The sequence below is a fragment of the Triturus cristatus genome, chromosome 3_2, assembly GCF_964204655.1.
Source record: "Triturus cristatus chromosome 3_2, aTriCri1.1, whole genome shotgun sequence".
Lineage (NCBI taxonomy): Eukaryota > Metazoa > Chordata > Amphibia > Caudata > Salamandridae > Triturus > Triturus cristatus.
This window is the reverse complement of record NC_140584.1, coordinates 1,198,470,009-1,198,496,574: the sequence shown is the minus strand read 5'-3', so window position 1 is coordinate 1,198,496,574 and position 26,566 is coordinate 1,198,470,009. Positions and strand designations below refer to the sequence as shown.

At 43.1% G+C, this 26,566-nt stretch overlaps 1 protein-coding gene across 4 annotated transcripts in view; it reads right to left on the bottom strand.

Annotated features, from left to right (window-relative positions):
* The window catches only part of ATG9A (autophagy related 9A), a 396,601-nt gene that overhangs the window by 176,984 nt on the left and 193,051 nt on the right, over positions 1 to 26,566 (bottom strand). For all 4 annotated transcript variants that reach the window (XR_014980113.1, XR_014980114.1, XM_085650154.1 and 1 more), the window contains exon 7: positions 292 to 433. Coding sequence is in view for 2 of the 4 variants with exons in the window: in XM_085650154.1 (XP_085506280.1) it covers positions 292 to 433 (142 nt within the window). In the remaining 2 variants the exon portion in view is untranslated. The remainder of the gene's footprint in view (positions 1 to 291; positions 434 to 26,566) is intronic.

Below are 26,566 nucleotides of genomic sequence, written 5' to 3'. Positions count from 1 at the left end.
ATCATTGAATTAATTTCTGCCCCTGGTAATTACTCGGGCCACATCCCGGTCAACATGGTTTTCCACACCAAGCCGCCTCAGCTTGGATCCAGCCATATGCAACTGTACCAACGCTTTGAGGAAAGATGAACATGAACGTAAGAATCATTGAGTAAAAACATAAGCTATGACTGAGCCAAATCAGAAGCTTTGACTGCTGGTGAACACCACTGTCGGAAGACATAAACTAACATTGTAGGCATATACAGACACAATGGACAGGAAGATTAGGTTTACCTACAGCTGTCTTACCATGGAGATTCGGAGGGCATTAACATAAAAGGAATGGATCTCCCAATAGCAGCAAATGTTGTAGATGAATTTAATCATTCGGTGCGACCAGAAAACACCAGCGATTATCAGCATTGAAATGAGGATTCCATTTTCTTGAATCCTGAAATAAACGGCAGAGAAGTTCAGATAATTTAGAGGTGTTAAACTCTAACACTTTTAAATCCTCCACTTTGTGCAAGTTTCCGCCACAAAATTAACAATCCTTATATGTGGAGGAGAGGGATCCTCCCCATCATTTCCCCCCAAATCGTCAACTCGTGGACAAAATAACATCCTAAACTGAACAAATTATCCCACCCAACCGACTGGAACACAGAACACAGAAAAAACCTCCCTAGACTGAAGCACAACTGTTAATGTGATTTACCAAAACCTGGGAATGTTGTTCGGTAACTTCTGTTCTTGCCTGCTGCTCAAGCTTTCAAACACACTGTAGAGACAGAAGTGTTTCCAGCTCTAAATCTAAATACACAAATGCCGCAACATAGGAGGTGGCAGAACGTAGTAAAATTCAATGCATAAAGTCTGTCACAAATCTGCCAATGATAGAAAATACAGTCTGAGGAGGGGGGTTGGGTGTAGTAGCTGTTCCCTCAACTGCCGAAAACTGAGGAGACTTTTCTCACGCTAGCAGCATCTATGCTGCTCACTATGTGTGGTTCATGGAGCTAAAATGTTGAAAAGAAAGGGTCCTTAAACCCTTTATCACTAAGGAAACACGTCAGGGACAGAACGTATGCTGGCAGTGACTTTTTAATTCCTATTGCACATAAACGTTTGCGCCCCACCTGGCAAGCCTGTCAAAGGCTAAAGAAAGTGCACAATTAGAACAACATGTTTGCTGTCTTTTTCTAAGATCACAAAGGATAAACATCAACTGGCAATCAACTGAACAGCCTAGCAGTATGACAGAAGCTGCCCTCTGCCTGGGCTGTCTCACCACGCTAGGGTAGCCCACACAGTGGGGCCCATGGGTAACAATTAACAGCCTGAATACTTCTGTTGTTATCCACCAGAGGACAGTGTCAGTATCTCACTAAAACTGGAGCCTTTTTGTTTCTAATTATTTTTGCTGCTTTCATAAAGTTCTGGATAACCTGGAGTCATTGAAGCTATTTTGAGGAAAAGTCACTCCATAAAAAGGCTTAGGGCCAGATGTATGATGGAGTTTTGCATGCGCAATGGGGTCTTAGACCTGTTCGCGCATGCAAAAACCCTGTTGGCCATGTAAAACCCTATTTTGCAAGTCATAGATTGATTGGTCGTACATCTGGCCCTTAGAGTTAAACGTTCCTGCTCTCTTATTCTTCTGCAACACAATAAACACACACCTGTTGAAGTTACATCCAATCAGGATTAATGCTTTTTCACCCTTCGACTACTCTTCTGCACTTTTTCCAACCTGGTTTGTTTCCTTTTCCTAATCTACTAGTATCTGATGCACAGTTGTGTTTAAAGCACTCAGCTGTCCTTATGGCGAGGTTCACGCTAAAGAAATATATTTTTAAATTAAATGCATAATCAATGTCGGCGCTAATAACTGTTTGCCCCGTGGCTGCCAGATTAGATTCAGGTACAAGAGGTCTTGTGGCTTCGTACGTTTCGGAAGGCAGCGAGATGGCCCAGCTACATTAATTTGTTGCTCTTTAGTCATAGAAGAGTCACAAATAACTCACAGATAGTGTAATCCATGTTCAAAGACAACAATTTCAGATACGCAGACTGAATTTTCACATTGTTATTGATATGGGAGTCAGCAACGCCTCAGGCTTCGTGCCAACTCACCTCACTCCATTTGTTTGTTTCCAATCATGTATGCCATATGTGCAAAAAGCAAACACACGGAGATGAAAGCAAACATAAGGAGATGATGGATGGAGCGCTGAAACTTTTCAGACACTCATCCCTAATCACAGATCTGGGTTGAATCCATCGTCGTTCTTTAGCTCACTTCGCCACCCCAGTTCAGGCACAGCTATATGCAAATCAGTCTTGACCCTGTGCCTCATGGGAACAGTCCAATTCGAACTGCCAAGCCATGTCTTCCCTGGACCGGAAATAAGCATCCTGGGACCGGTTTTGGGCTAACAGCCCTCATCGGCCAGGATAGCTAGACTCCAGTGGCAAAGTGAGCAAGGGACCCACGTCTGGGCATACCCTGCCAACTTAGGGAAAACAAAGCAAACACAAGGAGAAGATGGACGGAGCACTGAAACATTTCAGACACTCACCCCCAGTCACAGATCTGGGTTGAATCCATCATCTTTCTTTAGCTCACTTCGCCACCCCAGTTCAGACACAACTATATGCAAATCAGTCTTGACCCTGTGCCTCATGGGTACAGTCCAGCCCGAACTGCCAAGCCATGTCTTCCCTGGACCGGAAACAAGCATCCTGGGACCATATATGCACATCGTGTGTCCGTATATGAGCTGCAACAGTGAGGCACCATCAATAACAGAGTGCCATCTGGGGATCGCCAGCAAGAACAGAAAAGCCTACATCAGCAAAACTACCACTATAAGCAATGACTGCATTAAAAACATAAAACATAATATAATTAATAAATATACAAATTAACAATTACATAACTTTACAAAATTAATTCTCTAATCAACCAATAATGTAAAAAATAAATACCTTTGTAGAACACTATTTATTAAATAATTTAAACTTAAATTAATGTATATAATTAATAATCACATTAGCAAATTAAGTTGTAAAATGTAAAAACTATTTATAAACAATTAAAAATAAATACAAAAAAAGTCCACTTTATTCCCCTACAAACTCCAAAAACCCACTAATAAATCTAAAAAACAAAAATCTGTAAATATATTACTAAATAAAAAACAATATAAAAGTCAAAAAAGAAAATAGTCATGCTTGACATTAAAATAATAGTAACTTATAAAAGAAGAAATAATTTTTAAAAACAATATTATATACAACTAAATTTAAAAAAAAAAACAATATAAATACTTAAAATACATATATTCCTACTTGTAATATTCTGTCCAACCATATTCTTTAAAAAAAAAATATTTTTATAGTCATTTCCGAAAACAAACATAACATAAATAACTTTGGTTACAGTCATCCAGCCTTCAATGTGATTTGTCATTATACAAAACAATAGATCTTCGCAAGTCGTACATATCCTTTTAGTCCCACCATATTCTTGGATTCAAAATATATTTGAATGTTTGAGTCAATCGATATATTTTTGAAACCATATTATAGTGGAACGCCACAAGAAACAGCAGTGACAGAAGCCATTATGTGTAACACAACCCAAGATGAAGAAAGGGGACGTGGTGCCAATGGAACATAACAGGGGCATGAGTCACTCGTAAATGAATTTGATATAAACTATTCCAGAACTAGGGAGGAGGAGTAGGGTGGGAGAGGGATCAAGGAGTGCAAGGGGGTGAACAGGGAAGGTGAAAGCTAGAGCAGAAGACAAGATGGAAGATGAGTGAGGGTAAAGGGGATAAAAAAGAGAGGATAAGAAAGTGAGAGGGAAGCAAGGTAGGAAGGAAAGAGGAATATTGGAGGTGCGAAGGAGAGAGCTGGGAGATGAAAACTAAGAGGGAGACTGAGAGAAAAAAACAGGGCAGGGAAGGGTAGAGCACAGAGGCGACAGAGAGAGCGAAAGAGCAAGAGAGACTCAGAAGGTACGTGCAAGGAGTAAAGACAGGGGAGAGGAGGAGGTGTAGGGAAGGATCTTAAAAGGAAGGAAAAATAGAGAGAGACCAACGTGTTATGTGAAAGGACCAATGAGGGCACGAAATGAAGGCACAGGAGGAGCTGAGGCGGAGGGAGAGATTTGGAGGGAGGAAGAGGGTTGATGAAAAGACATATGTGGAAAGGTAAAAAGCAAGGTCAGGGGGCAGAGAGGTAATCAGGAAGGGAGGGAGGAGACAGAAGAGGGTCAGGCAGAAACAGAATGGATGAAAGGATACAAGGAATGAGGGGACAGTTAGCATGAAAAACACCACATGCAGTTAGAGAACAAGAGGCAAGAGTTCAGAAAGGCAAACAGACAAAGATGAGATGAGTTTTAAAATGTTTGTAGAAAGTCAACAGGGACAGGTTCATTCTAATTTTAGAATAAAAATAATTATTTAGTGAAAGACTACTACATTTCTCTCTGGACCGCTGGGGTAGGAGCACAGTGAGTTGGAGTGGATAGCTGTGTAGTCCAGGCCCTCCATCTTGAGTTTAATTCTGGCCTCAATGGAGCGCTAACACAGTTTGGAGAGGATGAGGGGATGGGGTTGGACTCCTTGGCTGTCACTCAAGTTCAGCAACAGCACGCATACAGGGGTATGAGAGCAGATTGTGGAATGGCTACTGTGGTAAATAAAATCTTCTTTACCGGACTGAATTTCATACGGAATCTTAAAATAAAGTAAAATAGCTCAAAATAACAAGAGGCAGAATCCGTGGTATAAGAGGTTTTCTAAATGGGCTTTATTCCATCAAAAATGGCCGACTCGAGTCGCGGCCTTCAGGTTCCGTCACCACGAGGGTTCAGGAAGTGAAGTACAATACTTTATTGACAGACATGCATTTTTATAATAAGTACATTACAATGAAACGAATGTAGAAGGCGTAACATTTGATAAGAAAAGTGACATAACAGGTACGTAATCGAAACTAGGCGTAATAAGGAATAAAAGAAACATGATTGGTTAGGATTATCAGACATAGGTGGATCTATAAGATAATACTTGGCATAGATGCGCGCGCAGCAGCATGACGTGTGAGTGACGTGCAACTAGGGGGTGAAGGGACTTGACATTTAGCTCTACATGTGGAGACGAGAAGTCTGGGGGGTCAAGTCAACCTAATCCCAAATCATATCTAACATCCTATGTTTAAAGAACTATGTTATCCACAAGGAAGGACTCTCGGACAGAATCTAGTCTATACTGACTGTGTGCGTGCACAAACGCCTAAGTGTCTATATGAGATGCGAGAGGCAGAAAACTTTCCATGGCAGCAGGGCTATGAATCACTTGCAGGAGGACGGAAAGGCTGAGTCCTTTGCTTGTGAGCTAAAGGAAATGTTTACCTAAATCACTAGACAGGAATGCATCGGCTGAAGAGCAAAATAGATAATTCGAAGGTGAAATACAGCTTCTTGGCAGGCAGGCGAAAACTGGCCGAGGCAGGCACCGTTAGCTGCACAGGGAGTAGGACAAAGTTCATGGATACAGATGCGAGCTCAAGCTGAAGCTGTCAAAAGACAGAGAGCAGGGAAAGGCTTTGAGGACAGAATCGGGCCTACTTGCCTGAACTGTAAAAATGGAGTAACTTAGCCATATAAAGTCGGTGGCCTTTCATACTTAGGAATCGAATATCCAGCCCATTGATGGCGGATCTGACAGAGAACATGTCGACGGTAGACACACATATGTTTGCGTCTTAGAAACTGGAACTGGAGGGAACATACATGTACTTGTAACATGCATATAGAACCGTTGGGGTCCAAGATAGGGGACATAACTGATCAGGAAAATCCACATTTCCACATTCCCTCCTTGTCCCCTACTTGCCCTTCAAGAGATATCAATCTTCATCATTCCATCGATTTGCTCATGGAGCATCATTTCTTCTTCCTTCTTCTTTCGGTATTTTGAACGAGAACTGTGATATGGAATGCATGATGTGGCACACAGACCACAAATCGCTGGTCCACATTGTAGGCATAAACAACAACTGAAAAGCATAAGAAGGCCAATACCTAGGAAGGATAGAACTCTCCATCCCCAGGCTGATATCACACTCCAAAACCACCCGGACCACGTCCAAGTGCCTGGATTCTCGTGTATCTGGCTCACAATCTTATGAAGGCGTGTTATAGCTTTATATACAGATGGCGAATTTTCTGGTATAAATATGCAGCAGCTGGATCCGATGACCCTGCAAGCTCCGCCCCTATCGGCCAGGATGACGTCAAGGACAAGACGATTCTGGAGAACAACAATTCTCATCACTGATTGTTCCTCTGTCAGATTGCCTAGGGCGGCTATAGTCTCGTTTACTACAGCTTCAAGAGTTTTGGTGAGTCTGCGTATCAGCTTACTATTTGATATGGTACCTATATAGGGAAAGATACCTTTATTGAAATCTACATACTTGTCCCATGCCGTCTCAGTATAATCGACAACTGGGAGATCTCTACGCTCTCTTTTGTGTACTAAATGAACATTTCGATAATAATCAGGGGGAGCTAGGAAAACAGGTGGCAGAAGGAATGCTATGTAACAGGTACCATCCCAATCTAGAGGCAGACGCATATATGCAGTCTGACCACATATAAAGTAAGAATGGCGAGAAGCTCTAAATGAAGATTTACCTTGATCACTATATTCTACTGTAGTAACGCATTGGCTATGGCCCATGTGTATGGAACCAACTTTTCTCACACATAATTCACCCTTAACTGGAAATACTGACATAGTGGGCAGAATTAGTTCAACTTCGGTTTTGACATTCAAAATCATAAGATTAGGCGTAAAATTACCTAATTTATACACTTCATTTTCTAAATCAGTTCCTGTTCTACTGGGGTGACCCTCCTTATTAGGGTGACAGACTTTGAATAAAACTAGATTCAGATTTCCCCATATCCAATGTTGTTGATAAACTGCTGTGTCTGGGTCTATGGAATTTAATAAACTAAACCATGCTCCACAGGAGCCATTGTGTGTGAACGGATGTGGAAAGAAAGGCAGAACTCCTTTGTTATTCTGATAGGGAGGGAGTCGGCCACACACCCAACAATTGGTGGCATTACTAGTCTGATGGGAATGATGTAACATACTAATGAAGGTGTTGTTGCGCAGCGCAAGTCTATAGGACAACTCATGTGGGGGTAGGTCACTAAAAGAATGTTCATCAGTTATATTGAAAGCACGTTTAGAAACAGGATAATACATATGCAACAATATACTTGCAGTAACTATTAAAAAACTCAAGGAAAACAAAATTAATAAAGTCACAATACAGTGGCTACACAGTAATTTACAATAAGCATGTCGTTTCATTATGATTCTGGACTCTACATCATTCAGACCTAAGGGATACATGTCGGGACAGATTCAACCGCTTCACCTTGGAGAGGACTTAAACAATCAAATCGTCCGACAGTTTGGATCTGGACCTGAGTTTCTGCTTATAGAGTTCGGTGCTACTGGCCTCAGCCAAGGGTAGCTTTGAGTCAATGGGGGAAGACACACGGGGAGTACTGTTTGTGTCAGGAGGAAGTCCATGAAATTTCTTGATATGGCTGGAATGCACCCAGCCTTTTCTCCCTTCGATCTTCACAGCTGTTCTGGTTGTCAGCAGGACCAACTCAGGAAGCCTCCACCTTGGCTCCAGTTGGGTTTTCCGATCAAAATTCCTGACGAGAACATAATCGCCGGGAATTACATCATGAGGTTTCACCTCGGTGTTGTCGGGAAAAGCTGCGACTACCTGTGAACGACAAGATTGTAGTGCAGACATCAAGGAAGCCAGGTAATCTGTCAGCATATTACAGTCAACATCAGTTATTTTACGGGGTATAGGCGTCCCCCACATATTCGGTGGTCTACCAAAGATCACCTCATAAGGTGATAGCCCTGTTCGAGAGTGTGCTACCATCCTCATGTAAAATAGCGCAACTGGTAAAGCTACTATCCAGTCCACACCTTTTTCCTGACATATTTTAGACAGTCTGATTTTTAAAAGTTGATTATGTCGTTCCACGAGACCTGCTGCCTCGGGGTGTCGGACACAGTGGAATTTCCACTGATATCCCAACAAAAGCGAGACATGTTTCATTAATTCGGATGAGAAAGGCTGGCCGTTATCTGAATATACAACACGTGGTAAACCGTACCGTGGGAAGAATTCTCGAACTAGCTGCTTGGCAGTAGTCGGGGCAGTGTAATCTGATACGGGATACGCCTCTGTCCAACGGGAGAGAGCGCAGACAACTACGAGAACATATTTGAATCCTCGACAACGTTCCATCTGAATATAATCCATCTGGAGGACTTCAAAAGGATGGTCAGGAGGCTGAAATCCACCCTGCTCTACGGGAACACTCTTTCCTGGATTAAACTGACAACATATCATACAGGTACGAACTTTTTGTTTAGCTGCTGCTCGTAAATGTTTGTTGAACCAAATGTGCTGAATGCTGTCTAGCATAGCCTTCTCTCCTAAATGTGCTGGACTGTGAACTGTAGCTATAATGGCTTGAACCATGGAATCAGGGAGAAACCATACAGATTTCTCCTTCGTCATCCATCCTTGATCTGTCTGGATCCCTCCTAGTTCAGTCCACTTCTTTATTTCTTCTGCTGTGGCATGTGTCTGTATGTCAATTACGTCAAGCGCGGGATCCTTAATTGTCATACACTGTGTTGGTGTCTGAACTATTGGCTTTGTCATGTCTAATGTGCGATTCTGAGCAGTCTGTTTAGCTGTTCTGTCAGCTAAATCATTGCCTTGAGAAATGGTATCAGTAACCTTCGTGTGTGCTTTACATTTCATAATCGATATAGCAGTGGGTAGATGTATTGCGTCTAACAAAGCATGAATGAGGGGTCCGTGCTGAATGTGGGCACCATGGGAAGTTAAATAACCTCTCTCTCGCCACAGCACGCCGAAGTCGTGTACAACTCCGAATGCATAACGTGAATCAGTGTATACATTAACTTTCTTATTTGTGGCTTGAATACAGGCTTGCGTTAGAGCAATAAGTTCTGCTGCTTGGGCTGACAAAGTATCTATACAATTTGTCTCAATAACTTTAGTGTCTGTTGTGACTGCATACGCGGCCACTAAATCTCCTGTACTTGTTCTCATGCACGATCCGTCTACATACAACGTCAGGTCTGGATCTAACAATGGAACGTCTGTCAAGTCTTGTCTAGGTTTCGTCTTTATTTCAATGATTTCAACACAATCATGAGCTAGTGGGTCTGTTCCAATTACAGGTAATAGTGTAGCAGGATTCAATGTATTACACCGTCGGATCTCTATGTGTGGTTGAAACAATGTCAGTTCATAACCGGTAAGTCTTGCTATGGTCAAGTGTTGTGTTTGTGTTCGGTTCACAAGAACCTCTACTGCATGTGGTACTTGTACTGTCAATGGATGTCCTAACACTATGGCATCGCTTTGTCTGATTGCTAAAGCTGTCGCTGCCACTGATTTCAGGCATGCAGGCAAAGCCTGAGCTACGGGATCTAATGTACTGGAAAAATAAGCACATGGCTTGCGTGATCCTGCTTGATCCTGAGTGAGTACTGACAAGGCAGTACCTTCGCGTTCTGTAACAAAGAGTGTAAAATGTTTGCTATAACATGGTGTTGCTAAAACAGGTGCTTGACATAAAGCTTCCTTTAGGCTTTCAAAAGCTTGTGTATGTTCCTGAGTCCAAGGGAGAACAGTCGATGTGGCTGCCTCCTGTGTGGTTAACTGAATGAGTGGTTTTGCTAGAAATGCGTACTGAGGGATCCACTGCCTACAATATGAAGTGAGGCCTATGAAAGCCCGCACCTCCTTTTGTGTCTGGGGTATTGACATGTTAGCAATTAACTGGATGCGATCTGGTGTAAGCTGCCTTCCCTCCTTGGACAGCGAGTGACCAAGATAAATAACTCGCTGGACACAGAATTGCAGCTTAGAAGGAGACACCTTGTGCCCCTTGTCGGCTAGAAAATGTAAAACTGTCAGAGAAGCTTTTTCACATTCTGGCTCGCTTCTCGCTGTGATCAGCAGATCATCGACATATTGAAGCAGTGCAGTATTGACTGGCATGTGGATACTGTCAAGTTCTCGTTTCAGTGCTTGGCTGTAGATGCTGGGGCTTTCTGTGAATCCTTGGGGAGCGCGTGAGAATTTAAAACTGCGCCCATTTAAACTGAATCCGAACAAGTATTGGCTTTCCGGATCTATTGGGACGCTGAAAAAGGCATTCTTGAGATCGATTACAGTAAAGAATGTTGCTTCGGAATCAATTGCTGTCAACAATGATGATATATCAGGGACCACAGGGAATTGTGGTACAATACACTTGTTTAGTTCACGCAAATCAATAACCAATCGGTACACTGGTGGGGCAGTAGGATCAGTTCGTTTAAGAATCGGAATTATCGGTGAATTACATACATTGGAGTCTGTTTCTACAACTACTCCCTGGGCAATCAGCTCATCAATGATTTTCAGCAAAGCCACTACAGCATCATGCGGTAACTTGTATTGTCGCATTCGTGGTAGTACCACTCCTGCTTTCAGTGTGACTCGATAGGGTGTAATGTTCATGCAGCCAACATCCGTAGGGCCTTGTGCCCATAGATGTACTGGTAAAATCTGTAGTCGGGGATCCATGTCTCTAGACACATAGTGACCTTTAAAATCACGTAAAAACAACCTTACTCCTTCCGGAGAACAACATATTATGGCTCCTAGTGCTTTCAGAGTTTTAATTCCTAACAGATTTTCTGGGCATGATTTAGTAAGCAATAAATCTGTAGTTCGTGTCAAAGGTCCTATCGTAAGTGGTAGAGGCTGTGATACTTCATTAACAATAGGTTTTCCTGAAAAACCAAGGGAAACATTTTGAGAGCCTGAGAGGGGTGCCCCTGGAACTTCACTACGTTTTATGGTTGTTCGACTTGCCCCTGTATCGAGTAAGAATTTTCTATCTTGACCTAATAATTCACTATGTACATAAGGTCCTTCTTGATCTACAGGAATCTCGATAAGCGGTAAGTCAACTTCCCTCTCTAGGCTGGTTCATGCGTAACGCTGATACTCAGGGTATTCATACTGTGCAGTCTGATACATTTGTCGTGTTGTGGTTTGTGTGGCAGTAGCAGGCAACGGTGGTGCAGCTGGCACAAACTGTATGGGTTGCTGTGAGGCTGGCATGGACTGTTGTTGAACTGGCATGGACTGTCCATGCTGCATAGCTCCTTGTTCATTCTGATCTTGTCTAACTAATCGTGGTCTCTCCTTTGCAATACCTGTAGCTATATTACGTTTCAGGACTGGACAATCGTGTACATAATGGCCCAGTTGTTTACAGTAATTGCAGGTTCCCTTTACAGGAACTGCAGAATCACCAGAATGTGTCACACCCTTTTTGTGACCATCTGCTGGTACTGTCTGAGAAACTAGCATTTTCATTTTTGTATCCTTCATGCGTCTATGCTCGTGTTCTTGTTCATCCCTAATTCTATTGTGATGATACTGTAACATTTGTAGCATTTGCGACGGAGTGTTACTTTGCCAGGTACTCTCGAATTTCAATATTCTATTCTTTACTGGAGGCAATGCATTTTCCACTAATTTTGTCACAAATAAATGTGGATATGAGTCACTACTTGCTTTTATACCACTATTTATACCAAAACATTTTTCAAATCGAGCATAATAATCGCTTGTGTCTTCATCTTGCTTTTGTTTGCAGGCTGTGATTGCACCCCAATCTTCCTTTTTTGTAGTTAATAAACGTGGCAGTACCTGTACTAGTAAACCTGGTAACAGTTTAACTTTATCCCCGAGCCCTGAACCTGCAGTTCGGCCCCTTTCTTCCTCTGCTAATGCTGTCCAGTCTATCTTTTGGTCTCCCACTTCCCACTCTTTTTCTTTCAATTTTTCATAAATGCCAGCAGGCAAAAGCACCTTTAATATCGTCATAATATCAGGAAAGGTGTACTCTCCCATCAGTAACATGTCTTTAATTTCTCGGTGGAAACCCGCTGGGTCTTTGTCATGACTAGGTACTACTTTTTTCATTTCTAATAATTCCATTTTTGATATGGGTGTGTAAACAAATACACGGTGAAACTCATTGTCTTCGCCTTTTATTGGGTGCACTTCTCGTAGGGGATTTTGTCTATCCATATAGTACGGCGCTCTTTCTCTGCGGGGCAGCGAGAGAGAATCCGGACTTACAAAAAGGACATACTGCTTACGTGACACTAATATCTCTTTAATTAGCTTGTTACTAGAACCTCTCCATCTGTTCGTGAGTAGTTCCGTTAATATATCAGGTAAAGGACCAGGGTCAGCATGTTGGCTCTTATATAATATGAGGAGTTGCTGAATCATATATATTCCAGCTAAACGTTGTTCATCTGTACTGAGATTAAAAAACGTGTGTGCTACGGTCTCATCACCGTATTTTTCAGGACTGTCAATCCAGTGAACGGCTGATCTGGCTAATTCTTGCTCATCCATGGAATCGAGGAGGTGGTAACCCCTTCGTTCTCGTAGTATTTTATCTGCGGCTTGAAACGAATGTTCAGGAGACTTCAGATTTATTATAGGCGTCGGATACGTTCTGCTATTATTTGGGCATACTGAGTGTATGGGATCAGAAAAACATCTAGCATTATCACAGGATCCTCCTCTGCCTACATAGGCTATGGTCTCTGACTGTCTTGCGGAATTCCCTGATTCGGACACTTCATCTTGCTCAAACTCGTCTGTTCCCAATCTTTCTTCATGAATACGCTCTATTTCTTTACGGATTTTTCGGCACATGGCTATTATACAATTTTGCTTATCGTGTCTCCCTTCTGATATATTCTGACTCCATCTTGTAAGAATAAGCATTGTATTCGGGTCTACCCCCGGGCGGTCTTGATTTCTGATCACACAGTTTATGAGGAAACGTAACAGTTCCCCCTGTATTTCTACTTTCTGGAATTCCATAGCTCTGTTAATACATCCTGGATCTCGTCCTGTTTGAACAAAATGATATATGTTATCTAGATGCGTAGTCATTCCTGGTAACCTTGCTAAATACTCTGCGGCTCGCCTGATACGTAATGATGCCAGGACCATTTCATCCTCTTTACCAACCACCGGGTCATATCTACAATTTACAAGGAGTTCTTTAAGCGTACGTTCACTTACGAATTTAGGTGTACGAGAATGCGCTGACTCTTGAAAAACAAGTTTATTTATTCTGGGTGGTGTAAAGGTACTGCTAGCACCTCCCATGGCCCCATCTGGGGCGTCGGGTGTGAATGGGTTCGTTGAACGTGACACAGCAACTATGGGCGTCGACACCCCTGTAGAATCGACTGCGGAGACAGATGCGGAAACAGATGTGCTTGCCGACGCTTGCGTCGGGACTTGCTGTTGCACGGGTACAGATACCTGATCCTGACGTTGAACCCCTCCGCCAGACGGTCTATGTGGTGCGGCGTTAGCATACTCGGGAGCTGCGTCGTCTAGATATGAGGAAAGAAAAACATCTTCTGCGGTTCTGGGATGCCCTTTTGGATGTACCTTAATTGGAAATAATGGGGGTGGCAAGTCTTTTGGCATCTCTGGAGCAGCCTTAGGTAGTCCTTCGGCTAGAAGGGGATACATACCATTCATAAGAGCATTTCTTTGTCTATTTACTTGTTCTGATTTCACTCGGATACCTTCCTCAATTAATAGATTTTCTTGAACTTTATTTGAACTTTCTTTACTCCTCTCTTCTTGTCTACGTGCTTTTTCTGTACGTCTATGAGATTCTTTACGCCATAACTCAACAGCGTCTTTCTGTGACTGTCTGACCTTTCTTTTCCATAACTCTTCCTCTACTTTCATGATGCACTCTGCATCCCAGGTTCCCGCTACGGGCCACCTTTGACTTTCCGGCAATCCCTTGGTATAATCTACCCATAGATCAAGAAACAATATGGCATCTAAGCCATGCTTATGGTACATAAAATGCCCTGGAGTGTCCCTAGGAGGAATAGGAACTGCTTCTTCAAGCACCCCTTTTCTGGTAGTAATCTGTCTTAACTTCGAGAAGAGCGGCATATTGACAACTGATCTGATACTTACTCTTGAACTTACTTAATACGAAAAACACAATAATGAACAGTGAACAATGAACAATCATTCATACCACAATATGCAAGACATTTAAACACTTTAAATATTGAACATTAAATATTTTAACAATGACCGACAATGATGACAGTCTGCCTAACTAATCACCACGCTGAATTCTTGACAGTAACTGAATACTTCGGAATACTTGATATACTGCTAAACAGTACATATACACTGCTAAACAGTGCAGACCGGATTTGTGTACCCAAATCCGTCTTGACCGGCACAACCTATGTGCGCGTCAACACGCCTCCCCGGCGATGGTACTCACCGAGTAGCTCCTTGAAACGGAAGGCCTCAGAGAATGGACAGGACTCGATGACTGCGGACAGCGGACCCTCTGGACATCGGGATTTCGAGAAACCTGGTGGGCCTCTGTATACCTCGGATCTTGCTCTCTCAGCTAGGCTCTGGTCGGGATACTTCGCACTTCTCACCGCCTCGTCTGGGTTGATCGCAGCCTCAGTCGCCCCCGCTTGACCGGAGGGAGCTTACAGGAAATCCTGCTGGTACGCGTTTATGGTCCGTCCAGCTGTGGCAGGAGACCGGGCCTGCAACGCACCGCCGGCGCGTGAGATGAGAAAGTGTCCCTGTTCGGGCGCCATTATGTGGTAAATAAAATCTTCTTTACCGGACTGAATTTCATACGGAATCTTAAAATAAAGTAAAATAGCTCAAAATAACAAGAGGCAGAATCCGTGGTATAAGAGGTTTTCTAAATGGGCTTTATTCCATCAAAAATGGCCGACTCGAGTCGCGGCCTTCAGGTTCCGTCACCACGAGGGTTCAGGAAGTGAAGTACAATACTTTATTGACAGACATGCATTTTTATAATAAGTACATTACAATGAAACGAATGTAGAAGGCGTAACATTTGATAAGAAAAGTGACATAACAGGTACGTAATCGAAACTAGGCGTAATAAGGAATAAAAGAAACATGATTGGTTAGGATTATCAGACATAGGTGGATCTATAAGATAATACTTGGCATAGATGCGCGCGCAGCAGCATGACGTGTGAGTGACGTGCAACTAGGGGGTGAAGGGACTTGACATTTAGCTCTACATGTGGAGACGAGAAGTCTGGGGGGTCAAGTCAACCTAATCCCAAATCATATCTAACATCCTATGTTTAAAGAACTATGTTATCCACAAGGAAGGACTCTCGGACAGAATCTAGTCTATACTGACTGTGTGCGTGCACAAACGCCTAAGTGTCTATATGAGATGCGAGAGGCAGAAAACTTTCCATGGCAGCAGGGCTATGAATCACTTGCAGGAGGACGGAAAGGCTGAGTCCTTTGCTTGTGAGCTAAAGGAAATGTTTACCTAAATCACTAGACAGGAATGCATCGGCTGAAGAGCAAAATAGATAATTCGAAGGTGAAATACAGCTTCTTGGCAGGCAGGCGAAAACTGGCCGAGGCAGGCACCGTTAGCTGCACAGGGAGTAGGACAAAGTTCATGGATACAGATGCGAGCTCAAGCTGAAGCTGTCAAAAGACAGAGAGCAGGGAAAGGCTTTGAGGACAGAATCGGGCCTACTTGCCTGAACTGTAAAAATGGAGTAACTTAGCCATATAAAGTCGGTGGCCTTTCATACTTAGGAATCGAATATCCAGCCCATTGATGGCGGATCTGACAGAGAACATGTCGACGGTAGACACACATATGTTTGCGTCTTAGAAACTGGAACTGGAGGGAACATACATGTACTTGTAACATGCATATAGAACCGTTGGGGTCCAAGATAGGGGACATAACTGATCAGGAAAATCCACATTTCCACACTACCAGTACAGCACTGCCAAAAAACATACTTTAAAGAACCAGAGCATGAACTGACGATTTTGGAAGAGACAAAAGTAATTTGGTCTTTTTTGGGGTGTGCCGACAGCTCTCCTGGATTTCTTGATCCCTCCACTGGGCCTACACTTTACAGTGCACCCACAAAAGCAGAGGCACAAATGTGCTATGGAATATGCTACTTACCAGTATGCATCTGTTCTTGGCATGTAAAGCTGCAGATCTACACACTTTGCATAGATCGCCATCTGGTGTTGGGCCCGGATGTTTGCAGTTTGTTTTTCCTCTTGGAAAGTCTTTGGAAGTCACGAGGTCGGTGACTCCTCCTTTGGATCGTATTGCGCATGGGCTTCGGCTCCATCCTCAGATTGTTTTTCGCCAGCAGGGAAAGATGGAGCGTAGTAACAACAGTGAAGAAACCCATGTGTGTTGTATCTAAATAAGATAGACTGGAACAGATACAGGTAGGCGGGGAGGCGGGTGGGCGTGTGTAGATCTGCAGCTCTACATGCCAAGAACAGATGCATACTGGTAAGTAGCATATTCCGTTTGAGGAATATGAGCTGCAGATTACACACTTTTGCATAGACTATATAGCAGTTCCCAACCTTAGCGGCGACCACCGGTATCTGTTGCCGTGGTTCGAAATAATGTTTTTTGAAGTAATGTTTTTAGTACAGCCTGGCCCACACTAGCTTGGTTTGCACATCTACACAATAGTGTTTAGTAAAAGTGTGCGGTGTTGACCATGTAGCTGCTTTGCAGATATCATCTAATGGGATGTTTCCTAGAAAACCCATGGAAGCCCCTATCTTCTGTGTAGAATGGGCTTTAGGGGGAACGGATAGCGTTCGTTTTGCTTTGTGGTAGCAAATCTGGATGCATTTTACAATCCACCTAGCTATCCCTGATTTTGAGATGGGGTTGCCCTTGTGTGGTGGAGAGAAAGAGACAAACAGTTGTTTGGTCTTTCTGAAAGGTTGTGTTCTTTGGATATAGTAAAGTAAGGCTCGTTTGACATCTAGCGTGTGTAGAGCCCTTTCTGCAACGGTCTGAGGTTGCGAGAAAAATACTGGTAATTCTACAGATTGGTTTAGGTGAAAAGGGGAAATGACTTTAGTTAGGAATTTTGGGTTGGTACGGAGAACAACCTTGTTCTGGTGCATTTGAAGAAAAGGTTCTTTTATGGTAAGTGCTTGTATCTCACTGACCCTTCTAAGGGAAGTGATGGCTACAAGGAAAGCTGTTTTCCATGTGAGAAATTGCAGTTCGCATTTATGCAAAGGTTCGAAGGGAGGCCCCATCAGCCTTGTGAGAACGATATTTAAGTTCCACACAGGTGAGGGTGGTATTCTGGGGGGAATTATTCTTTTGAGGCCTTCCATGAAGGCTTTAATGGCAGGTACTCTGAAAAGTAATATGTCCTGCCTGTTTTGTAGGTAAGCTGCAATTGCTGCGAGGTGTAGCCGAATGGAGGTATAGGCTAGATTACACCTTTGTAGGTGGAGTAAGTAGCATATGATGTGTTGTATAGACACGTCTAGAGGATTGATTGTGTTGTTATGGCAATAAACAACAAATCTTTTAAATATATATATATATAATAAACTGTTTGCGTTAAAAAAAAAAAAAAAAAGGAGGAAAAAGAAATGAAGGGGAAAATATTTCAGAATTTGTAAATATGTTCTGTTTGGGACGCACCATGCAGTTTTTGAGTTTGGTGGAGGGGAGGGGGAGGAGGAAGGAGGGTGGAGGAGAAAGAGGGCGTAAAACTGGCATTCCACCTGTCCAGTATAGGTTGGGCAGGGTTTTCCGGGGGGGGGGGGAGTTGCACGGGGTGGTAAGGGAAAAAATCAAAATAATCCTCTAAAATCCAAGCCTAAGGAAAGCTTTAATAATTTGATACTGCTTGTCTCATGCCCAAATAAATGTAGGGAAAGTCATGCCAACTTAGTTGTAGGAAACCTGAAAGAGGAAGGGGGGGGTGGTGACTGCTGGACGAAATGACTCAGATAAATTTTCTATCTTGGAATGTCAATGGCCTGCGTACTGGGAGCAGGAGAAAAAAGATCTTTCAGTATTTGAAGGACTCCCCGGCGCAGGTCATTGTCATCCAGGAGACACACCTCCTCAAGGGTGAAACAACAGAGTTCTTGAAAAAGGAAAAATGGGTAGACAGTTTTATTTGCACAGATCAATCAGCAAATATTAGGGGGGTGCTTTTTATTTTTTAAAAACAAGCTAAGGTTCAAATCATTGAGTATAGGGAAGATAGGAGTGGTAGGTGGCTCATTGTAAGGGTAACGTTGGATGGTTTTCTCCTCACACTGGCCGGGTATTACGGCCCCAATCAGGATGATTCCTCCCATCTAAATACTATTCGAGACAATCTATTGGCCTTCCAGGACCCAGTTATTTGGATAGGTGACTTCAACATCGTCCTAGACCCAAAGCTAGATAAGTCTCCCAAATCCAGAGCCTGTGTTTTATCAAGATCTAGACAAGACCTCCTAATAGCAATGTCAGAATTGGGGCTCGCAGATGTTTGGAGGGAAAAAGCTGGGGACACACTGGGGGTCTCTTTTCGGAATTTTAAATACAGTCACGTGTCTAGGATAGACTATGCTTTCTTTAGTTTTAGTTTGAAAGAGCTATTGGTAGACATTTCCTACCTTCCCTCACATCTTTCCGACCATTCGGCCATCTCTTTTGTATTGAAGTTTGAGCACAAACAGTGCTATACTTCCTGGTCATTTGACCGCACTATTCTGTTAGAAAACGAGGAAGTCAACTTTTTACGATCAGAGACACTTCATTTTATGGAGGCAAATATAGGCTCAACAGATCTGCATATTATGTGGGATGCCTTAAAAGCTTTTTGGAGGGGGAGTATCACGCATAGAGCCTCCTATAGAAGGAAGAAATATAGGGAAGGTATTGACAATCTGGAGAGGGAAATGAAGAGCATTGAAAACATCCTGGACCCCCAAATTAGATCAGGGCCACTATACGAAAGACATAGAGAGTTTAAGTTGGACCTAGAAAATGTATTACAAACTAGGGTCTCTAGAAGGTGGGAGGCGAGTAAAATCTCTCATTTTGAGTTTGGTGAGGCTGCTGGAAAAATACTAGCTTGGAAAACCAAATCCGACCAAGCTCGAAACTATATCAGAGAGATTAAGGTGGAGGGGGAAGCTGTTACCCGTATTACTAAGGATGAAATAGGCGGGGCTTTCCGGGACTTCTTTCAGAAAATCTATAAGGAAGATATCCGGGAAGACAAGGCAGAGAGGGAGGCCTGGTTAGATCAAATTTCCCTGCCAAAGTTATCCCCAGAGCATAGTAAGATGTTGGAGAATGAGATCTCCGTTGAAGAAATCAGGAAGGCTTTGGGGCAGGTAAAGCGGGGAAAGGCAGCAGGCCCTGATGGGTTACCAGGGGAATTTTATAAGGCCCTCATAGATGAGATCACCCCGGTTTTGGCCTCTGTTTTTAATAACATCCTCTTGAAGGGCCGGGACCTTCCAAAATCCTGGAATGATGCCACGGTGATCTTAATACCTAAACCAGGGAAAGACTTGAAGGATTGTGGGTCATATCGCCCGATCTCGCTTCTCAACAACGACTATAAAATCTTTGCAGCTATAATGACAACTAGGTTGGGGAAGGCGATAAGCTCTTTAGTTCATGAAGACTAAAAGGGCTTTATAAAGGGCAGACACTTAGCTGACCTCACACACGATCTGGTAGGGGCAATTGATATCGCCACCACTTTTTCTCTGCCTCTGGCTGCCTTTACGTTGGACGCGACTAAGGCCTTTGATAGAGTAAACTGGTCCTATCTGGCTGCAGTTTTGAAGAAATTCAATTTGCCCGAAAATTTCTGCCGCATGATTTCACTTATATACAAGGCCCCGACGGCAAGACTCAATGTAAACAATTCTCTAACAGAGTCTTTTGGAATTTCGAGAGGTACAAGGCAGGGCTGCCCACTTTCCCCTCTCCTTTTTAACCTCTATATTGAACCTTTTGCACAGATTCTTAGAGAGGAGGCTAGTATTCCATCATTTAGCTTTGGAGGGTGGGAAAGGCGGGTTGCCCTATATGCCGATGACATACTCATTATGACATCAAACCTCGACTTGGCTCTCCCCTCTGTGATTAGAAAAGCTGAGGAGTTTGGTAAAATCTCTGGGTACCACATAAATTCAGAGAAAACAGAAATTATGGCCTGGAATTCCCCCAACACACAGGTGGAGGTAGTGCCCTCCATGCGGTATCTTGGAATTAGAATTACCCAAGATATAAGCAAAATCACCACCTTTAATCTTGACCGAGTATATAAGCAATGTCAGAAACAACTAAAGGCATGGAATCACCTCCCTTTATCCATCTTTGGGAGGACAAACCTTATAAAAATGTCTATCCTACCCAAATATACCTTTTTGTTTAACTCTATCCCTATGGCTTTTGACATTAAACAAATATCTAAATGTCAACAAGGTATTAACTCTTTTATTTGGATGAATCGAGCTTCGAGACTGGCCTGGAAAAAGCTGAGGAGAAGGAGAGAGAAAGGAGGCCTTACGTCACCAGACATCCAATACTATGCCTGGGCGTTCCAACAATCCTACTCTAGAATGCTCCTAAAAACATCAGAGGACAATTCTAGAGGGAGGATGTTCCGAGCTATGTTGGAGGGGTCTGATCTTCCATCTTGTGGAAATATGGATTTTTCTGGTCGGTTATGTCCCCTATCTTGGACCCCAACGGTTCTATGTGCATGTTACAAGTACATGTATGTTCCCTCCAGTTCCAGTTATGAAGACGCAAATACATGTGCGTCCACCGTCAACATGTCCTCTGTCAGATCCGCCATGAATAGGCCGGACATTCCATTCCTAAATATGAAAGGCCACCGGCTTTGTATGGTTCACTTATGCCATTTTACAGTCCAGGCAAGTAGGCCCTGATTCTGTCATCAAACTCCTCTTGCCTTCTGCCTCTGAAAACTCGAGTCTGAGCCTGCATCTGTGACCATGAACTTTGTCTCATTCTCTGCGCGGCTCACGAAGCCTGACATCAGCCTATTCTCTGCCAAGAACTGTATTTCACCTTCGAATTATCTGCTTCACTCCTTAGCCGATGCATTCCTGTCTAGCAGTTTAAGTAAACATCCTTCCAGCGACCGAGCAAAGGCCCGGCTTCTCTGTCCTCATGCAAGTAATTCATAGCCCTGTTACCATGGAATATTCCTACCCCCTCGCATTCAGTGTAGACACTTAGACGCTTGTACACGCACGCACAGTCAGTATAGAATAGATTCTGTCCGAGAGTCCTTCCTTTGTGGATAACATAGTTCTTTAAACATAGGATGTTAGATATGATTTGGGATTAGGTTGACTTGACCCCCCAGACTTTTCGTCTCCACATGTAGAGCTAAATGTCAAGTCCCCTTCACCCCCTAGTTGCACGTCAATTACACGTCATGCTGCTGCGCGCGCATCTATGCCAAGTATTATCTTATAGATCCACCTATATGTGACATCATAACCAATTATGTTCCTTTTTACTCCTTATTACACCCATTTTCGGTTACGCATATGAATCGTCATTTTCCTTATCAATTGTTACGCCTACTGCATTTGCTTCATTGTAATGTATGTACTATAAAAGTCATTTCTTGTCAATAAAGTATGTACTTCACTTCCTGAACCCCCGTGGTGATGGAACTTGGAGCAACCGATTATAATCGATCATTGGAATAAAGCCCATTCCGAACCTCTAATACCACGGATTCTGCCTCTCATTTTACTGAGCTATTTTATTATGTTTCTGTTTCAAATTAAGTCCCGGTAAAGGAATTTTATTTACCACATGAATGGCGCCCGAATAGGGACTCTTTCTCATCTCACGCGCCGGCGGTGAGTTGCAGGCCCGGTCTCCTGCCACAGCTGGACGGACAATAACGCGTACCAGCAGGATTTCCTGTATCTCCCTCCGGTCAAGCGGGGGCGACTGAGGCTGCGATCAACACCCAGACGAGGCGGTGAGAAGTGCGAAGTATCCCGACCAGAGCCTAGCTGAGAGAGCAAGATCCGAGGTATACAGAGGCCCACCAGTTCGAAGTCGAGTCCAGTTTCCGACGAGTCGAGTCGAGTCCAGTCCGGTCCAAGTTCAGTTTCCGAGGCCTTCCGTTTCCGAAGCTACCCGGTGAGTACCATTACTGGGGAGGCATTTCTGACGTGCACATAGGTTGTGCCGGTCAAGACGGGTTTGGGTACACAAATCCGGTCTGCACTGTTTTAGCAGTGTATCTGTACTGTTTAGCAGTATATCAAGTATTCCGAAGTATCTAGTTATTGTCAAGAATTATGCTTGGTGATTAGTTATGCAGACGATCATCATTGTTGGTTATTTTAAAGGTTAAAAAAATGTTTAATGTTTAATGTGTTAAACGTCCTGCATATTGTGGTATGAATGGTTGTTCATTATTGTGCTTTTGTATTAAGTGTGTTCAAGATTAAGTATCGGACCAGTTGTCAATATGCCGCTCTTTTCGAAACTAAGACAGATCACTACAAGAAAAGGGGTACTCGAAGAAGCTGTCCCTATTCCTCCTAGGGACACTCCAGGGCACTTCATGTATCACAAACATGGCTTAGACGCTATATTATTCCTTGATTTATGGGTAGACTACACCAAGGAATTACCAGAAAGTCAGAGGTGGCCCGCAGCGGGGACCTGGGATGCAGAGTGCATCATGAAAGTCGAGGAAGAGTTATGGAAAAGGAAAGTCAGACAGTCACAGAAAGACGCCGTTGAGTTATGGCGTAAAGAATCTCATAGACGTACAGAAAAAGCACGTAGACAGGAAGAGAAGAGTAAAGAGAATCCGAATAAAATTCGAGAAAATCTATTAATTGAGGAAGGGATCCGAGTGAAATCAGAACAAGTAGACAGACAAAGAAATGCCCTTATGAATGGTATGTATCCCCTTCTAGCCGAAGGATTACCTAAGGCTACTCCAGAAATACCGAAAGACTTGCCACCCCCATTATTCCCAATAAAGGTACATCCTAAGGGGCATCCTAGAACCGCAGAAGATGTTTTTCTTTCCTCATATTTAGATGACGCAGCTCCCGAGTATGCTAATTCCGCCCCACATAGACCGCATACCAGGGAGGTCCAACGCCAAGATCCAGTACCCGTATCCCTACAGCAACAGATCGACACACAAGTTCCGGCAAGCACATCTGTTTCTGCATCTGTTCCTACAGCTACTTCTATAGCTGTGTCCACACCTATAGTTGCTGTGTCACGTTCAACGAATCCTTTCACACCCGACACCCCAGATGGGGCTACGGGAGGTGCTACCAATATTTTTTCTACGCCACCCAGAATAAATAAACTTACTTTTCAAGAGTCAGCACATTCACGTACACCCAAACTCATAAGTGCCCGTACGCTTAAGGAACTTCTTATAGATTGTAGATATGACCCTGTGCCCGGTAAAGAGGACGAAATGACCTTGGCATCATTGCGTATCAGACGAGCCGCAGTGTATTTAGGGAAGTTACCAGGAATGACTGCGCATCTAGATAAAATATATCATTTTGTCCAAACAGGGCGAGACCCAGAATGTATTAACAGAGCTATGGAATACCAGAAAGTGGAGATACAGGGGGAACTGTTACGTTTCCTCATAAATTGTGTGATCAGAAATCAAGACCGACCGGGGGTAGACCCGGAAGCAATGCAAATTCTTACCAGATGGAGCCAGAATATATCAGAAGGTAGACATGATAAGAAAAATTGTATAATAGCCATGTGCCGAAAGATCCGTAAAGAAATAGAACGCCTACACGAAGAAAGATTAGAGGTAGACGAGTTCGAACAAAGCGAGGAAGAAGGGTCAGGACTGCCCGCGAGACAGTCGGACACCATAGCCTATGTAGGTAGAGGAAGATCTTGTAATAGTAATAGATGTCTTACTGACTCGATACGTCCGATATGTCCAGATAATAACAGGAATTTCCAAATACCTATAATTAATATAAGGTCTAACGAGCATTCGTTCCAAACCGCCGACAAACTACTCCGAGAACGAAGGGGTTATCATTTTCTCGATTCTATGGATGAACAAGATTTAGCCAGGGCAGCTGTCCATTGGGTGGACAGTCCCGGAAAATATAGTGATGATACAGTAGCACGCACATTTTTGAATCTCACCCCAGATGAACAGAGGTTAGCTGGGATTTATATGATTCAACAACTCATTATACTATATCGGAGTCAGCATTCGGACCCTGGTCCCTTATCTGACATATTGACTGAGTTGCTTATGAATAAGTGGAGAGGTTCAGGTACTAAATTAATTAAAGAAATTCTAGAATCAAGAAAGCAGTATATTCTTTTTGTATGCTCAGAGCATGTCTCATTGCCCGTCAAGGAAAGAACCACGTATTACATGGATAGACAGAATCCCTTACGAGAAGTGCACCCAATAAAAGGCGAGGACAACGAGTTTAAGCGCGTATTTGTATATACGCCCATATCGAAAATAGAATTGTTACAAATGAAGAAAGTGGTACCCAGTCATGACAAAGATCCAGCGGGTTTTCACCGAGAAATTAAAGACATGTTACTCATGGGAGAGTATACCTATCCCGACATTATGACAATATTAAAGGTATTAATGCCTGCTGGTATTTATGAGAAACTCAAGGAAAAAGAGTGGGAGGTAGGAGACCAAAAGATAGAATGGTCAGTATTAGAAGCGGAAGAAAAGGCCCGAACTGCAGGAGCAGGACTTGGAGATAAAACTAAAGCACTACCAGGTCTACTAGTACAGGTACTGCCACGTTTATTAACTACGAAAAAGGAAGATTGGGGTACAATTTCAGCCTGTAAGCAGAAGCAAGATGAAGACACTAGTGATTACTATGCCCGATTTGAAAAATGTTTTGGTATAAATAGTGGCCTAAAAGCAAGTAGCGAATCATACCCGCATCTGTTTGTAACAAAATTAGTAGAAAATGCCCTGCCCCAAGTAAAGAATAGAGTATTAAAATTCGAGAGTACCTGGCAAGGTAACACTCCATCACAAATGTTACAAATGTTACAGTACCATCACAATAGAATTAGAGAGGAACAAGAACATGAACACAGACGCATGAAAGACACGAAAATGAAAATGCTAGTTTCCCAGACAGTTCCAGCTGAAGGACATAAAAAGGGTATGACACATTCCGATTCAGCAGGACCTGTAAAAGGGACATGCAATTATTGTAAAAAGCCAGGTCATTACGTACACGATTGTCCAGTTTTAAAACATAATATCGCCATAGGTAAAACACAAGAAAGACCACGGCCACTCAGACAAGATCAGAATGAACAAGGAGCTCTGCAGCATGCACAAGCCATGCCAGCCGCACAACAGCCAATACAGTTTGTGCCAGCTGCACCACCGTTGCCTGCTGCTGCCACACAAACCACAACACGACAAATGTATCAGACCGCACAGTATGAATATCCTGAGTATCAGCGTTACGCATGAAAAAGCCTAGAGAGGGAAATTGACTTACCCCTTATTGAAATCCCAGTAGATCAAGAAGGACCTTATGTACATAGTGAATTATTAGGCCAAGATAGAAAATTTTTACTCGATACAGGGGCAAGTCGAACAACTATAAAACGTAGTGAAGTTCCAGGGGCACCCCTCTCAGGCTCTCAGAATATTTCCCTTGGTTTTTCAGGAAAACCTATTGTTAATGAAGTGTCACAGCCTCTTCCACTTACGATAGGACCTTTGACCCGAACTACAGATTTATTGCTTACTAAATCATGTCCAGAAAACTTGTTAGGAATAAAAACACTGAAAGCTCTAGGAGCCATAATATGTTGTTCTCCGGAAGGAGTAAGATTGTTTTTACGTGATTTTAAAGGGCACTATGTGTCTAGAGACATGGATCCCCGACTGCAGACTTTACCTGTACATCTATGGGCACAAGGCCCTACTGATGTTGGTTGCATGAATATTACACCATATCGAGTCACATTAAAGGCAGGAGTGGTGCTACCACGAATGCGACAATACAAGTTACCACCAGATGCTGTAGTGGCTTTACTACAAATCATTGACGAGCTCATTGCCCAAGGAGTAGTTGTGGAAACAGACTCCAATGTATGTAATTCACCGATAATTCCGATTCTTAAACGAACAGATCCAAAGGCCCCGCCAGTCTATCGATTGGTTATTGATCTGCGCGAGTTAAACAAATGCATTGTGCCACAATTTCCTGTGGTCCCAGATATCTCGTCATTACTGACAGCTATTGATTCCGAAGCAACATTCTTTACTGTAATTGATCTCAAGAATGCCTTTTTCAGCGTCCCAATAGATCCGGAAAGCCAATATTTGTTCGGATTTAGTTTAAATGGGCGTAGCTTTAAATTCTCACGCGCACCTCAAGGATTTACAGAAAGCCCCAGCATCTATAGCCAAGCACTGAA